Raw genomic sequence first — 15,167 nt, 5'->3', positions numbered from 1 at the left:
TGTCTACCAGATTCAGACTCAAGTTGTTGAATTTTGCGTATGCATTTCGTAATCTGTTTGCCACATGAAAACGATAACTTTTATCTTATGGGCGCATCCATTTTGTATCCCATAATCCTACTTACAACAATGGCACCCTTTCGGTCATTTCTGTGAAATATATTTGCGAAAATTATCTGGCAATATCTCGGTTATATCCGTGAACGGTATTAGGGAAGGTGGTCGAGACCGACTTTGGGGTATCCACACGCATAACACAGTTGTTGTCGTCACTGACAAATTGAACTCCACCAGATCTGTGATCAATACAAAGTACCGTAACTGCCTTGAACATTTTCGACCTCAGATATGGGCACTTGATCAGATGATTGCGAACGTGCAGGTGTCGTTACTCGCGTAGTTGACTCGAAGTCAGCCAGTGATTAATTCAATCGAATTCTGTATGCTAATTTATATTATACCAACAGATCTTATCGAGTTAAAAAAGTTGATAACTTGCTTAATACAAAACACAAATATTCGTACGTTTTTGTAATAGGCCTATTATAGATTTGTGTAAGGCGTTTACGTTGGGTGAAATTTTCAAATTTGATCAAGAATCAGTAATAAACGCAGTTGTATAACGTTTCGGTACTGTTAATAAATAAATATAGGTATTGCCGAATAATTCCGATTTACCTTATTTTTGGTGCATGCAGAATTTTAATGGTGCATGTAACTTTTTTTTCAGCATGCACCTGGTGCATGTAGATTTTTTTTTAAATTTCTAGCCCTGTATTGTCTATTTGATCCCACAAATAACTGAGGTCAAAAAAAACATGGGCATCAAAAGACATTCTGCGCTAAACAATAAATGTCCATTGTATATCGTTTTTCTATGGAACTGACTGTATATTTGGTATATCTTGAAAAAAAATACCTGGCTACAATCTAACTGTAGACCCTTGAATCATCAACTTCACCTGTTCCAATTGCTAATAACGTCACTTTCTAAAGACGTCATTAGCTTTCCGAGTGTGATTTTCATTTCATCCCGGAAAAAGAATGTAATTAACCAATCACAATACAGAACACACTCGCCATCAGTTTACAATTTATTATAAATACGGAAAACTACAATAAGTCTTGTACTACATTTTTATAAACAATACAGAAGGCTACAGCTGTACTAAATGTACATAATGTTTAACAAAGTTACAGTAACAATAACAATGCATAACAATAAAGAACGCTATAGTTGTACTATATTGTTATAAACAATAACGAATGAACACTTGTACTGCATTATTAAACATTACAGAATACAACATTTGTTGTATGTGCAAATTTTAAATTCATGTAATAAAATAAAATAAACATTTTAAAAATGCCCATTAATGATATATAAATTTAAAAATACCTATTTTTCTAATTTTCCTTTTGATGTCTTATATATCACAATTCTCCAATATATGATGGCTTTTGGAACAGTGCTGACATGATTAACTTTTATCATTGCAAAATAAGTTTCTTGCAACACAACACAACACAACAACAACTAATTTTCCTCCTTTTTATGGATTAATGCCTGAATAATCTATCATTATTGTACAAACGTTTAAGAGATATAGGCGTTAAAAAACTCAAATAATGAACAAGTAAATACCCCTTCACCACAAAAAGGTAACACATAACAGAGATTAATTCTAGTGTGCACACCTCGTTCATGATGTTAATTATGGCACTGCCCATCAGGCCTCGTCGCATCTCCTTTATCTTGTTGATCACATCTTGAGCTTTTTGGATTTCTTTCAACAATAAACTGATGTCTGTTCCTGTGTATATCTGCTCCTGTTAGCGAAACAATGGAATATTTACTGAAACAATCACATTATGGAGAGAGAGAGAGAGAGAGAGAGAGAGAGAGAGAGAGAGAGAGAGAGAGAGAGAGAGAGAGAGAGAGAGAGAGAGAGAGAGAGAGAGAGAGAGAGAGAGAGACACACACACAGAGTGAGACAGAGAGAGACAGATAAAAAAAGAGAGAGAGAGAGAGAGAGAGAGAGAGAGAGAGAGAGAGAGAGAGAGAGAGAGAGAGAGAGAGAGAGAGAGAGAGAGAGAGAGAGAGAGAGAGAGAGACAGACAGAGCAAGCGAGAGAGACAGAGACACACAGACAGACAAACAGAGACAGAAAGGGGAGAAGGGGACGGACAGACAGGCAGCATATAGTGACCTATTATTGCAGCAACCAATTGATAACTCAGGCCCATAGCAGGGGGTGGGCAGGGGGGCCTGCCCCACCCCCGTCCAATAATTTTGGCTTAAAACATTCCTACCTTGGCCTCGGTGGTGTAGTGGTTAAGCCATTGGATTTGAGTCTGGTAGGTACTGGGTTCGTATTCCACCTGAGGCATTGGGGGATTTTTCATGCCAGTTCCGGCTCCAACCCAGAGTGAATGCACCGCTAGGCTCAATGGGTAGGTGTAAGGCCACATACACCAAGTTTCACCCACATCACGGGTGTGATTATGGGTATATCTTGCGAGTGTATGACCCTACATGGGGGATGATTACCCGGCATGCACTGCAGGTTCCGTGTACCCTGGTCTCAGGTGATACCGAGATAGCTCAACTGACAGCAAGCATGGAGCACAGCCCTGTCGAGTAGTCACATACTAAAATGGAAATTCTGCGGCATCACCATTCATCTCATCATCATGCATGTTTGTAATGTCCAAAAAAGAAAGAAAAGGTTTTGTCTCCGTGTTAAAAAAACAAACAAAAAACCCCATTCCTACCTCACAGCTAGCAGCATAGCAGTGATATCGCCCTGTAGAAGCATCAGACAAGTTCCGCAGTGTTACCTACAAAGTAATTTAAAACACGAATCTTTAAACAGATGCATATCCGCACATATAACTGGAAATTATGATGAACTTTTTAAAATTAAAAACGACTTTTTAAATAATAAAAGACTTTTGTTTATTGCTACTCTAGTGCAGTTTTATGATTTATTAAATGAAATAGGTTATAATATTTATAAGTCCCATTTCACAAATATGATGTACTAAACATCTATCCTATAATAAATTTTAAAAAAGAATTTTTTTGACGAACGTTTATACAAATGAACAAACTACATTTTATTTATTATAATAATACTTAAAACAGATCTTTTTAAACTGTAATTTAATAAACAAATAAGTGTCCACTCTAACCCATTTTTTTTAACAATGTATTTTGAAAAGTTTGTTTTATTTAACGACCCAATAGAGCACACTGATTAATTAATCATCGCTATTGCATGTCAAAGATTTGGTAACTCTGATATAGTCTTCACAGGAAACACACTTAATTTTTTCAATATATTAAAATGTTATTTTTCAAGATATCTTTTATATGCACTTTCCAGACAGGACAGCACATAACATAGCCTTTCATAGTCATGGGGCACTGGTTGGGACAGTGTATTTTGAAGTTGTTACCCACTCCCGCAGGCAAACATTTTGTAAAAACAGAACAAAGGATGCTCACTGATTAATTTGTTTTATGTGACCGTATCATGTCATGAAGTAACGACGATAACTAATTGACTCACATTTGTCAACTGGTTGCTGCAATCATAGGCCACTGCATGAAGTGGAACATCTTTTCCAACTCCCATCTGATGGACATAGTCACACAGGATGTCTGTCGGCTGATCTGGCCTGAAAACAAACATCTCAAACGTTGTCTGACTGAATTTATTTGGATGCTTGTATCCAATTGAAGTTTACAGACCTCAGCTATCTGCTGGTGTCTGTCTAGTCATTAGTGGGCAGACGAACGGACAGACGGATGAACAGACAGACAGACGAATGAATGAACAGACAGACAGGACAGACAGACAGACAGGATGGAGATGAAACCTATATTCCCATCCGGTTGGAGCAGTAGGGGACTAATAATGGAACTGATTTAAGCATTTCTCAGAATACTTACGCACTGCCCAGAACCAGCACAATGGTGTCCACATCCTTGACCTTCATCAGATGCTTCATGGCCTTGAGAAGGTTACAGCCACCTCGAGGTTGCAGTCTCATCACCCATTCCTTGGCCTCATCAGTGCTAAACACAAATTTACATCACATTCTAATACATGTATAAACTGAGATAATACAGACAGCAGAAAACGTACTGCACTTTAAAATTTCACACAGTGCATGTACATCAATGTTATACAAAATTAATATTCCTTTTTAAGTATAGTAAAATTATTTCTTTTAAATATTTCAATGAATCATAGTCCAAAAACTATTTAATTTTAAAAACCTTTTAGTCTATATAATAATAATATTATGTTTTATACAATATATGTTTTACCTATTTAAAAGTATACACTGTTATAAAATCACAACATTTTCCACATATTTTTGTTTGTTAATCTCATAAAATATCCTGCCTACATATGACAATGTATAGTCTCCATATGCAGTCAGACACGTATTCGTATGTTCTCTTTATAAACAGGTGGCTATTTAACCAATTTGTCAGTATACTTCCAAATGACATATATCGGACTGTTACCCAAAATCGTGGTTAGAAACACAAGGGCTGGGTTGTAGAGTAGGACAGAAAAAGAAGTTGAAACATAGGAGTTGCTAGATTCGGAGGGAAAGATATGAAAATAAAACAAGGAAAAGGGCAGTAGGATAATAATTAACAACTCAAAAACCAAAAAACTCTAAACCTTTGATAAGCACAATACTAAACAAGGAAAATATTTTCCAAATTTCAATCAGCGACAGGGTTAATCAATTAAAAATAATAATTTATTGTCTATTAATCTCTGAAATTTACCGGATACAAATAATAACTAGTTATTGACATAGGATATGGACTTAAAATTATCATGTACAGGCTGAATGGGAAATTTCCCATTCTTACATTCACAGGATAAGGGAGATATCCTACATCATTAACAAGTTATTCTCCATTTATCCTATAACTTACCCATAACATCCATGTCATAAACCCATGTGATATTTTAGTGTATTAACCTGTGTAATAATGGTATGCAAATTTACAGGCCGACCAACTTTCCCGAATTTTCAGAAAAATCCAGAATTTTCAGAAAAATCCAGAATTTTCATCACGTACTTGGAATTCCGGAATTGATGCCAAATATCCGGAATTTTTTTCAAATTCACTCGAATTGTTTTTTTAACCAACTAATTGTTATTACATTCTACATTCTTAGAATTAAATATCTTTATCACTCATTTCAACCTGAGCTCTGTTTTGTCTAGTTTTGTGCCATTATCAAGGCCGTGGGCATGTCTATTATCAACAGCCGACCAATGAAAATGTCGAGTAAACTGAAGCCATATATGAAAATTTTCTTTCTTATTTTTTATACTAAAATAGTTTATGTATTCATTTTAAAGATATTTTAAATATCATAGACGTATGTTCCTGCGGGGCAGGCATCGGTTCTATGGCGATTTATGCAGTTTTGCTACCGTGGATGAAAGCATCAATATACAACAGAAGAATGCTACGTTCGTACAGACAAAAAAATAACCCCAAAAAACCCCTGAACCGACAGTTATCTTCTTTCCATTGGCTTTCACATGCAACATGTGACTAAATAATATTTGGCCACCACTAATCTATTGTATGAAGCATCCATGACATTAATACACCTACCGATATTATTTTATTCAAGTAAGTTAAATAATAAAGCGACTTTTTTCTGTACACTGTCTCCCCAAAAGTGTTACTGTAATAGTAATGTGAGCGTAATGTAAAATGGCAGCCAGTGTTAATGTGGGTAGCAGACGTTTCGTCCCCGAACCAGTTCGCCACAAATCAGTTCGACCCCATTACATGCATACATGTATGGTGAAATAGTACATATGTGGCAATGTACATGTACCTACATAAAAATAACATTGGTCCCAAGTTTGGTTGTCACTTTATTGCTAATCTGTGGTGGGAGTCTTAAACTGTAATAGAATATTTGCTAATAAAGTGGGGGTTTTTGTGTGAACTTGAGGATTTTTGGTGTGCGTGTGTGTGTGTGTGTGTGTGTGGGGGGGGGTTTGTGTCTTTTTATGAGGAAGTTCCAATTCACATATAAATAATGATCTACTCATTTGTATTATCATTTTGCAAATATTTTTGCACTGTTTAAAATTACTTTTATAAAAATGACATTTACGCGCACTTTAAATTATTGTTTTGAAAAGGGCGTTTGTGCGTAAAAACGAAAATATCAGAAAATTCCGGAAAAATATTTCCATTAGGTTTGTCGCCCTGAATTTAAAGGTATATATGCAAATTGCAAGGACTCTAGGTAATAATGTTTGCGGTCAATGGGTCATTTGTTTACAAACAAGACCTGTATACCATAAGATTTAGTAAAAATGTGTGATGTCAAAATAATTTGCGCTAATCGTGATGACGTCATATTACCGACTGAGACGATTTTAATACTGTGATCTACCTCGTCTAATTAATCAGTATTTGACTCAGCAGAGCCTCGACAAATATTGATTAATATAGACTCTGTTGATATTTTCCGTATTGAAAAAAACAGTAGTGACGAATCCTCTATTTAAACCTACATTCTGCAGTTGACGTCTCTTGTAACCGGCCACAAGGGCTCGGGTTCTGTTCCGAACTCCATCAGATACAGACCAGACTTCACAGACAGCTGTTCATCAAGCAGATGCTGAAAATAAACATTCAGTTAACAACTTTCAAAACTATAAACACAACATGTGAAAAACTGAGGGCAAGTCATGGACTGCTATAATGAATTAACTATCTGGGTTTACATGTACACTTTATGATAATATTAATGTACATATAGCAGAGTGATAAAGGAGAAGATGGCAGTTAACTCAAAAACATAATTTTATAAAGAGTAGAGAAGATGACTTGGGTCATCGTCATATTCTACAAGCTGAAAGCCAAGAGTTGCTTATTTTTTGAAAACATTCCAGAACTATATGATTGTACAGAAATTTGTCCAAAGGGCAAAATGGGTAAAACTCTGCACCCTCACATTTTCTGATGGTACAAACACTCAAAACTGTACAGTAACATTGTTTTTAACAAGAAGGGCAGGACTCAACCTGTACATTGCCAAATTAGCCAATTGCCAATTTAGTCTTTGGGTAACAACATTTTCTTTAAATTAACCACTCTTTAATAATTTTCAAGGAAATTCTCTACATATCACAGAATTGGCTAAACCAAAATTTGTTCCAGTGTGATCCCTGGAAGGGAGATATTTTAAAATGCTTTTATAGAAAGGCAGTTGTTAAACAAGATACAGTTACTATCGGAACCTGATTAAAACAAACGACAATACTCACAAGCAGAGACTCCTGAAATGCTGTCTGCCTCCCAAATCCCATGTTGGCATCCGATACATCAACACACAGAGCCACACGATCTCCCTTCAGGTGACCAAACATCTGAAACAATTACACAACATACTGTACTGGTTAAACACTTAATAATTCCATTAATACTTAACAGCTTAGCATATAGCACTTTTTGTTTTATAATAATTTCAACAGAAAATTTATTATTTGTTTTGCAAACACAATATAATGTCCACAAGATGAATGCTAGAAAATCTTTTTAGATTTTTTAACACATTTTAAATGCATGAATCATATTCTATTGTTTTCATACCCAGTGTTTCACTCAGGATTGAAGTTTACGGTGATGGGAGGAAGTATGTGAAGCATGCAATACATAACACCCAAAGCTATAACTGTGTTCAAAATAACAAAGTATAATACAAAGATACACAATTTTTACAAAACAAATAACTCTGTCCGATTCTAATACCCCCAGTTTAGTGCAACAAATGGGATGAATGGATGGAAAACCATAGAAACGGAACCAGTACAAGTAATGCTATATTTCGTTTGTGACATTAAAGACTTTTAAAAGTTTGGATGTTTTTGTGGCTTTTTTTTTGAGTGGGGGGGGGGGGGGGGGGGGGGGAGGAAGGAGTTGTTTAAAGATGATTATTTAATTATGGACAAAAAGAATAGTGTATGTTTTCAGACTTCTCTATCATTATGATACTAAAACAAAGGAAATTAGCTATTTTAGCTACTGCAATGCATTTTAACCCCCAAACTACTTTCAATGACATAAGTGATGCATTTCCTTTTGTACTGAAAATGTTCTATATTTTAATACTGACAAATGGATTCATCAATTAAATCGAGTGTCTGATTTCATTTTAAGAATAACAAGTTCATGGCTGTTAACAAAAGTAAAATGTTGTGACTGAAATTTCAAGGTACAGGGCATTCAAAATGGTAATGTTTTATATAACAATTGTAGTCCACTTTAAACATGTATTTCTCCCATCCCACACCCTGTTATTTTTTTTTTATTGGACAAAAACATTAATTTGATGGGTCCTGCAGTGAACCTATATTAATGGAAATAGTCCTATTAGGCTGACATTTGTTGGGGTGTTCTTTCATAAGCTACAGGCATTTTTTTAAAGTTTGCATTATTACCTGATATTATTTATTTAGGCTTGACCGCCAGCTAATGGACGGCAAATCAAATATTCAAATACATTTACATCGGGTGGCCCTTGTGTTATTGCAAATTCATTATGGGAGGGGGAGGGGGTCGTTAAAAATTGGGGTAAACGCCAATGTCTGATACTGCAATATGCTAATGTGGAATAGTCCTTTGTTGATCTTTGTGTCCATTTAACAATACGTAATGCAAAATCTTGCAGTTTTAATATCCCCACTCCCCTTGTAACGTTTTGTGACCGTGTCATATTTTACTTTGGGGTGTTTAGTAATACATATATGTTAACATAAAATGGCAACTACTGGTTGCATTTTACTTTATGAATTAACATTAAGTTGCACAATAACCACCCCCACCCCCCAATTACGTTTTGTCACACATCCCATAATTCCCACTCTCCTCAGTGCATGTTGCGTAGTTCTCGAATGACCCATTATTCAATTGTAAATAATAAAGAAGTAACATACCGCTGGTCAGTAAATGTTATATTTTACCGGATCAACTTTATTAAGTTTCAATATCTATAATACGCAATCTAATAATCTCCCAGCAGAACTATTACATTGTAACAGTGTTCAAACTCACACGTGCTGTTCATCACATGATGTGACATCGGGTACGGCCATTACTTCAAAGGGAGTGAGTAGCATATTTAAATTAAAGGGGTTTTTTCACTTAATTTACAACTACTGCAGTAATGTTTTGGTTTTTTTAATTACAAAAACCATACCAAAAATGATTTTAAAAAAATAAAATAAAATAATAAAATATTTGAAGAAAAAAAGTATGAAACATATGTACACACCTTTTTACAAAATAAGATCGTCTGCTTAAAATAGCACAGCAAATGACAGTGCAGGGTGCACATTAAGTCAATACTTTACTTTCTACGTCCGTTCGGACTATGTAAATAGCGGATTGGATGTGTTGCGATAGATCCCAAATATGTGTTAACGCAAATGGATGACAAAAAGTTGTATTCTTCTACCAAAACTGTATTATATCGGACAATGTAGGCATTATTACTAAAAACTACGACACAACAGACTGTATCAAAACAAGATACACCCAATTTGCACATCCAGGTCAGACTTGTTCGTCACGTGTTCGTAATCAATCGAAAAACCAAAACGAAACTTTTTCGATGTCAGTTTTTTTTAAATATACTATTAGCTAAATTTGTAAAAAAAATTATGAGTTTAAGTGTTCACGATGAGAGCAACTTTGGGAATCTTTATTGGGAAACCGTTGGGTCATAATTGGGAAAGGGTTTGATACTGGATTGGGAATTTACGTTAGGGGAATGGGGCCGTTCACCGGCCCCTAAATGTATGGTAGATTATGCCCATCTGATGGGTACCTAAAGGGGGGTCAGTGGGGCAAAGGAAACGGCCGAAGTGATCGGGTTGACATTACGGAAACCGAAAACGGCCTAAGTGATTCTCATTAAAAAAAAAAAAAAAAGACTGAAAAAATAATTTCCACAATTTCTCTGACGACGGAAATCCGTCTCACGACGGACAGTTAACAGCCATGCAAGTTTTCTTTTATTTAAGGTCATTATACCAAATTGTTCAACTTTTTTGTATTTGTATATATTAGTTTATATGTATTCCATCGTTTTAAATGACCGTACCCTTTTGCTGCCTTGCAACAGATACTTGATTCGTTTTGTGTACATCTCAATTGCACTGCAACAAATAAAACAGTCACAATTAAACCAGTGTTGAGAAAACAAGAAATAAAGTGCACAGAATATTGTTTTTTAGATAGAATATTGTAGTAATCTTGCACAGTGTAAAACCCATTGTAAATCATTTGCCACCTGAAACTGATCTAATTATAATTATAATATTATTCTGGCAACCAGTTTGGGTACCAACAAAATAATTAAGAAAAAAAAAAAGTTTTCCCCCCAGGATTTACATCTCACAAACAAAATACTGTTACGTTTCTGACATCCTTGTGCTAAGATTATAAAATATCCAAAATGTTTGTGATTGTTACATGTTACTCAGGTCGTAACTACCTACAGTTTTGATTGACAAATGCAGTATATTCAGTAAACCTACTGAATATCAATGAGTGACCCTGAATCCTAGATTGTCTAACGTAGTAACAATTGCTGTCAAAAATAGCAATGATGGATTTTTCACCTGTTAACTTGATTTTCCTTAAAATTCAGGAATGGCTCTATTCAATAATTATTTTCACAAATAAAATTATTTATGATCATCATGCCATTGCTTGCATTCATGGGGTGGTTTAACAAAAAGAAACTACAAGCCATTATACCATAAACCAATCACAAAAATATAAATTCTTTACATGTGAAAATTATTACATAATTTGTACCCAAATTTGAAGGAAAATCATCTTAACAAGCGAGAAATGATTGTGACTTTGTTAAACATCAGCTCATTTCTAAACAGTAAAAAGATATACAGAAGTATTTAATCTACAATTAGAACATCTAGGTGCATTTGAAAAAAAAAAGGCATGTATTGTTATTGGTTAATTACATTCTTTTTCCGGGATCAAATGAAAATAAAACCCGGAAAGCCAATGACGTCATTAGAATGTAATGTCATTATAATTAGAACAGACGAAGTTGAAGATTCAAGGGTCTACAGTTAGATTGTAGCCAGGTGTTTTTTTCAAGAAATACAAAATATACAGTTAGTTCCGTAGAAAAACGATTCAGTTTACAATGGACATAACCATATTGAGTTTTTAGATTTGCAAGTGTTATTGTCTATTTGATGCCCGCAAATGTTTCATTTTTGACCGAAGGCTAACACCTTCGGTCAAAAATGACATTTGCAGGATCAAACAGACAATAACACCCACAAATCTAAAAAAACCTCCATATTGTCATCTCCTAAATGAAAAAGCTGTTTTGTCGAATAAAAACAAAAAATGTCTTCAACTCACACATTAAGCTTGTACTCAAACTCATTGACATCGTAGGCTTCAAACTGAATTTGATGGTTTGCTTTCCCTGTTTGCTTATCAGGAGTCAGCCTAAAACAAGATAACATACATGTACAAAAGGATAATACATTATTTTCCTATTAGCAAACACACAAATAATAAATACTGGATAGCTTCACATAAAATATGTTTAAAAGACCCTAGAACACAACAAATGGACTATAACAGCTTTGATTTCAGAAATATTAGTGTCAAAAGCACAATAAGCCAACTTTTAAAAAGAAACAGAAGATAAAATAATTATGATTCACACCATTTCTTACCAAGGAACAACTTTATTGGTCATCGGTGACTACCTAATATAGGGATGTGAACCCTGATTTTAGGACATGTTGTCTGTTGGATAAGTCTGGTTTTTAGCCCAACAATTATAAAATTAGACAGGATGCAGATACTGGTTTGTTTTGCTTTCACTTTTGCTCTTTTCTTTTTAAAAAAGAAGTCAGGGCAACCCATTTCTTGTACTGGCAACTTTAATGTGCCTTCTTGATTGCCCTTAAGATTCCCCACACCCAGCATCCTTAAAACTGTTCCCTGCTTACAGTTTAATTATGACAGGAAATATAGCAACTGAGAAACAATAATAAAATTGACAAAGTAACTTTAAAAACTAATCATACTTTCCAAACTGCCCTTTCCCAATTTCCCCCCTAAATCCTTAAAACTGCCCCACTGCTTACATTAATTGAACTGATAAGAAAAAAGGCAATCGAAAAAAGATAAATTAAATTGACAAACAAAACATTAACAATTTGTCATACTTTCCAATCTACCCTTTGTTAATGGTTCCCCCCAAATCCTTAAAATTGTCCTCTTTGCCTTATATTAAACTATGATAGCCAAACAAAAATGGCAATCGAAAGTAGATTAAATGTCCTACTTTCCAATCTGTCCCTTGTCAATGAGGTCCTGTAGAGTGAGTTTGAGAAACTCTATGCTGTGTGTCTGCAACCATTCCTCTGAGTTCTGTTTGTCTGCATTCACAACAGTCAACGACTGCTCAACTCTCTGGAAAAACATACCACTGAAGTTTAACTAATTTTCTGACATCACCAGTGTTCATCAGTAGGCAGCTAATTTTCTGACATCACCAGTGTTCATCAGTAGGCAGCAGGTGGCAATATTTCAGTTATCACCCATTAGTGTGTACGAGTATGAGAGTGGTGTGTGTGTGTGTGTGTGTGTATGTGTGTGTATGTGTGTGTGTGTGTATGTATGTGTGTGATGTGTGTATGTATGTGTGTGTGTGTGTGAGTGATGTGTGTGTGTATCTGTGTGTGTATGTCTTTGTGTGTATGTGTGTGCCTGTGAGTGTATGTCTGTGAGTGTATGTCTGTGAGCATGTGTGTTTGTGAGCATGTGTGTGTATGTGAGCATGTGTGTATGTGTTTGTGTCTGTGAGCATGTCTGTGAGTGTGTGTATGAGAGTGTCTGTATATGTGTGTGTGTGTGTGTGTGTTTGAGTATGTGTATGTATGTATGTGTGTATGTGTGTGTGTGTATGTGTGTGTGTATGTGTATGTGTGTGTGTGTATGTGTGTGTGTGTGTGTGTGTGTGTGTGTGTGTGTGTGTGTGTGTGTATGTGTGTGTGTGTGTATGGTGTGCGTGTGTCTGTGTGCACGCGCACAAACCTGTGTGTATGTGTGAGAAAGAGTTTGCATGTGCATGTGCATGCACGTACATGTATGTGTATTTAAAATGCTAAATAATAACATTTACTATATGTACATGTACAGAAGTGATTCGAGGTTTCCAACTTTCACACTGTTATAATTTGTAATCTGGGACAACAAACATTTAAAACAAGACAGACCAAAAAACCCAACAAAAACCCCCCAAACCCAAAGGAGAAGAAAGTACCTAGAAAACCTTTCTATAATATACATACAAACAAGATAATCATACCAGGCTTAACTACAGGTAGGTTTATGAAATATGGTCAATTTTGAAAACTGTCCAAATCAAGCAAAACTACAGGCCTCCACAATGTATCTTTTATTGTTATTCCAATAATACAAAAAAAAGAAACCCAAAAACCCAGGTTATGCAGACCAATATCAGTTGTGCAAACAAAAAGATGTTATACAAATATTTTTGACATGCTTTTCAGGTTATCCAAATTTTGATTATTGTAAATCATGAAATTAATGCGAGCAAGAAATTAATGCGAAAAATGCGACGAACACATCGATGCAATAATTACTTGACACTTTTTATTTTTTACCAATAAAGTTAATAAGCATGAATATAGTATTAAAAATAATAATAATAACAACAAAACAACTGACTAGTTTACAGTATAAGGAGGTTTAAATGCCACAGACAAATACATCTGTTTTTAAAATTCAGTGCTCATATTTTCAAAGCTATCTTAGTACTACAAAATCGTCAGACCATTGCAGGGTGTGACGTCACTACAGCACATGCAATAGTGACGTCATACAGGCCTTTCCCCAGGATTCTTTTAAGGCGCTTACATTTTTAGCATCAGTAAAACACAAATCAAGCCAAAATAAGTGGGGTAGTGGGTTGAAAACGGTTAAGTGTTTGCCTTCAATCCAGCTAATCATGCTTCTTCCTAATGTTTGCAAACTATTTGATTGGTGTCCGTTGTGTCCATTTGGTTTAACTTGAAGCATACAAACCAGTGTTGCAAACGTTTTGTTTTCGCTCGGTCTGGCTGAACGCAGCCCTTGGGATAGCCTACATGTCTTTTGGCCCTGAACTGGCATGTGTATTCAAATTGACATGCATTGTTGGTTTGTTTTTATTACTTTGGTTCAAAGACTTTACAAAGTTAAAATAACAAGTTACAGATCTTCCAGACATTGTATCACTGTCACATTGCTGTCATACATGTCGAATACATACCGTTAAAATTAATAACCGTGATTATTAAAATAAGGAAACATCATAAGGCCTATGCTGTATTCTGGATAACACCATTTCTCGTTACCAGTTGCGAGGTTGCTATTACGCTAACTGAATATTTGATATTATTATTATGTTTGAGGTGTCGGATAGATTATGTAACCGTTTGTTCACATCAGAAGATAGAAAGAAATGTTTTATTTAATGATGCACTCAACACATTTTATTTACGGTTATATGGCGTCAAACATATGGTTACGGACCACACAGAGTTTGAGAGGAAACCCACTACATGGACTACTCTTTCCGATTAGCAGCAAGGGATCTTTTATTTGCGCTTCCCACAGGCAGGATAGCACAAACCATGGGTTTTGTTGAACCAGTTATGGATCACTGGTCGGTGCAAGTGGTTTACACCTACCCATTGAGCCTTGCGGAGCACTCCCTCAGGGTTTGGAGTCGGTATCTGGATTAAAAATCCCATACCTCGCCTGGGATCTGAACCCAGTAACTACCAGCCTGTAGACTGATGGCCTAACCACGACGCCGGTCACATCAGAAGATAGAAAATGGCTTAGCCAAAATTTTAGCCATTTTTTTTAAAAATAATTTTTAATTAGCCAATGGCTAATTTGGCTACAGACAGTGCGATCCCTGGATGTTTTCAGTGTGTGTGTATTTTGGGAAGGGGATGTTAGGATAGAAATGATTGATTGCCAACTTAACTGTACTTTTAAAAAGTGCTTCACCTATCGTTTA

The 15,167-nt window shown here is 35.4% G+C and overlaps 1 protein-coding gene across 1 annotated transcript in view; it reads right to left on the bottom strand.

Moving 5' to 3' along the window:
* The window catches only part of LOC121379153 (von Willebrand factor A domain-containing protein 3A-like), a 42,311-nt gene that overhangs the window by 22,695 nt on the left and 4,449 nt on the right, over positions 1-15,167 (bottom strand). Inside the window, exons 4-12 of the mRNA XM_041507642.1 lie at positions 12,417-12,544; positions 11,477-11,566; positions 10,179-10,233; positions 7,342-7,443; positions 6,586-6,692; positions 3,959-4,084; positions 3,576-3,684; positions 2,776-2,841; positions 1,699-1,830 (exon numbers count right to left, since the gene is read on the bottom strand). Coding sequence (XP_041363576.1) covers positions 1,699-1,830; positions 2,776-2,841; positions 3,576-3,684; positions 3,959-4,084; positions 6,586-6,692; positions 7,342-7,443; positions 10,179-10,233; positions 11,477-11,566; positions 12,417-12,544 — 915 coding nt within the window. The remainder of the gene's footprint in view (positions 1-1,698; positions 1,831-2,775; positions 2,842-3,575; positions 3,685-3,958; positions 4,085-6,585; positions 6,693-7,341; positions 7,444-10,178; positions 10,234-11,476; positions 11,567-12,416; positions 12,545-15,167) is intronic.

This window comes from Gigantopelta aegis, chromosome 8 (assembly GCF_016097555.1).
Source record: "Gigantopelta aegis isolate Gae_Host chromosome 8, Gae_host_genome, whole genome shotgun sequence".
Lineage (NCBI taxonomy): Eukaryota > Metazoa > Mollusca > Gastropoda > Neomphalida > Peltospiridae > Gigantopelta > Gigantopelta aegis.
This window is presented reverse-complemented; position numbering and strand designations above follow the sequence as displayed.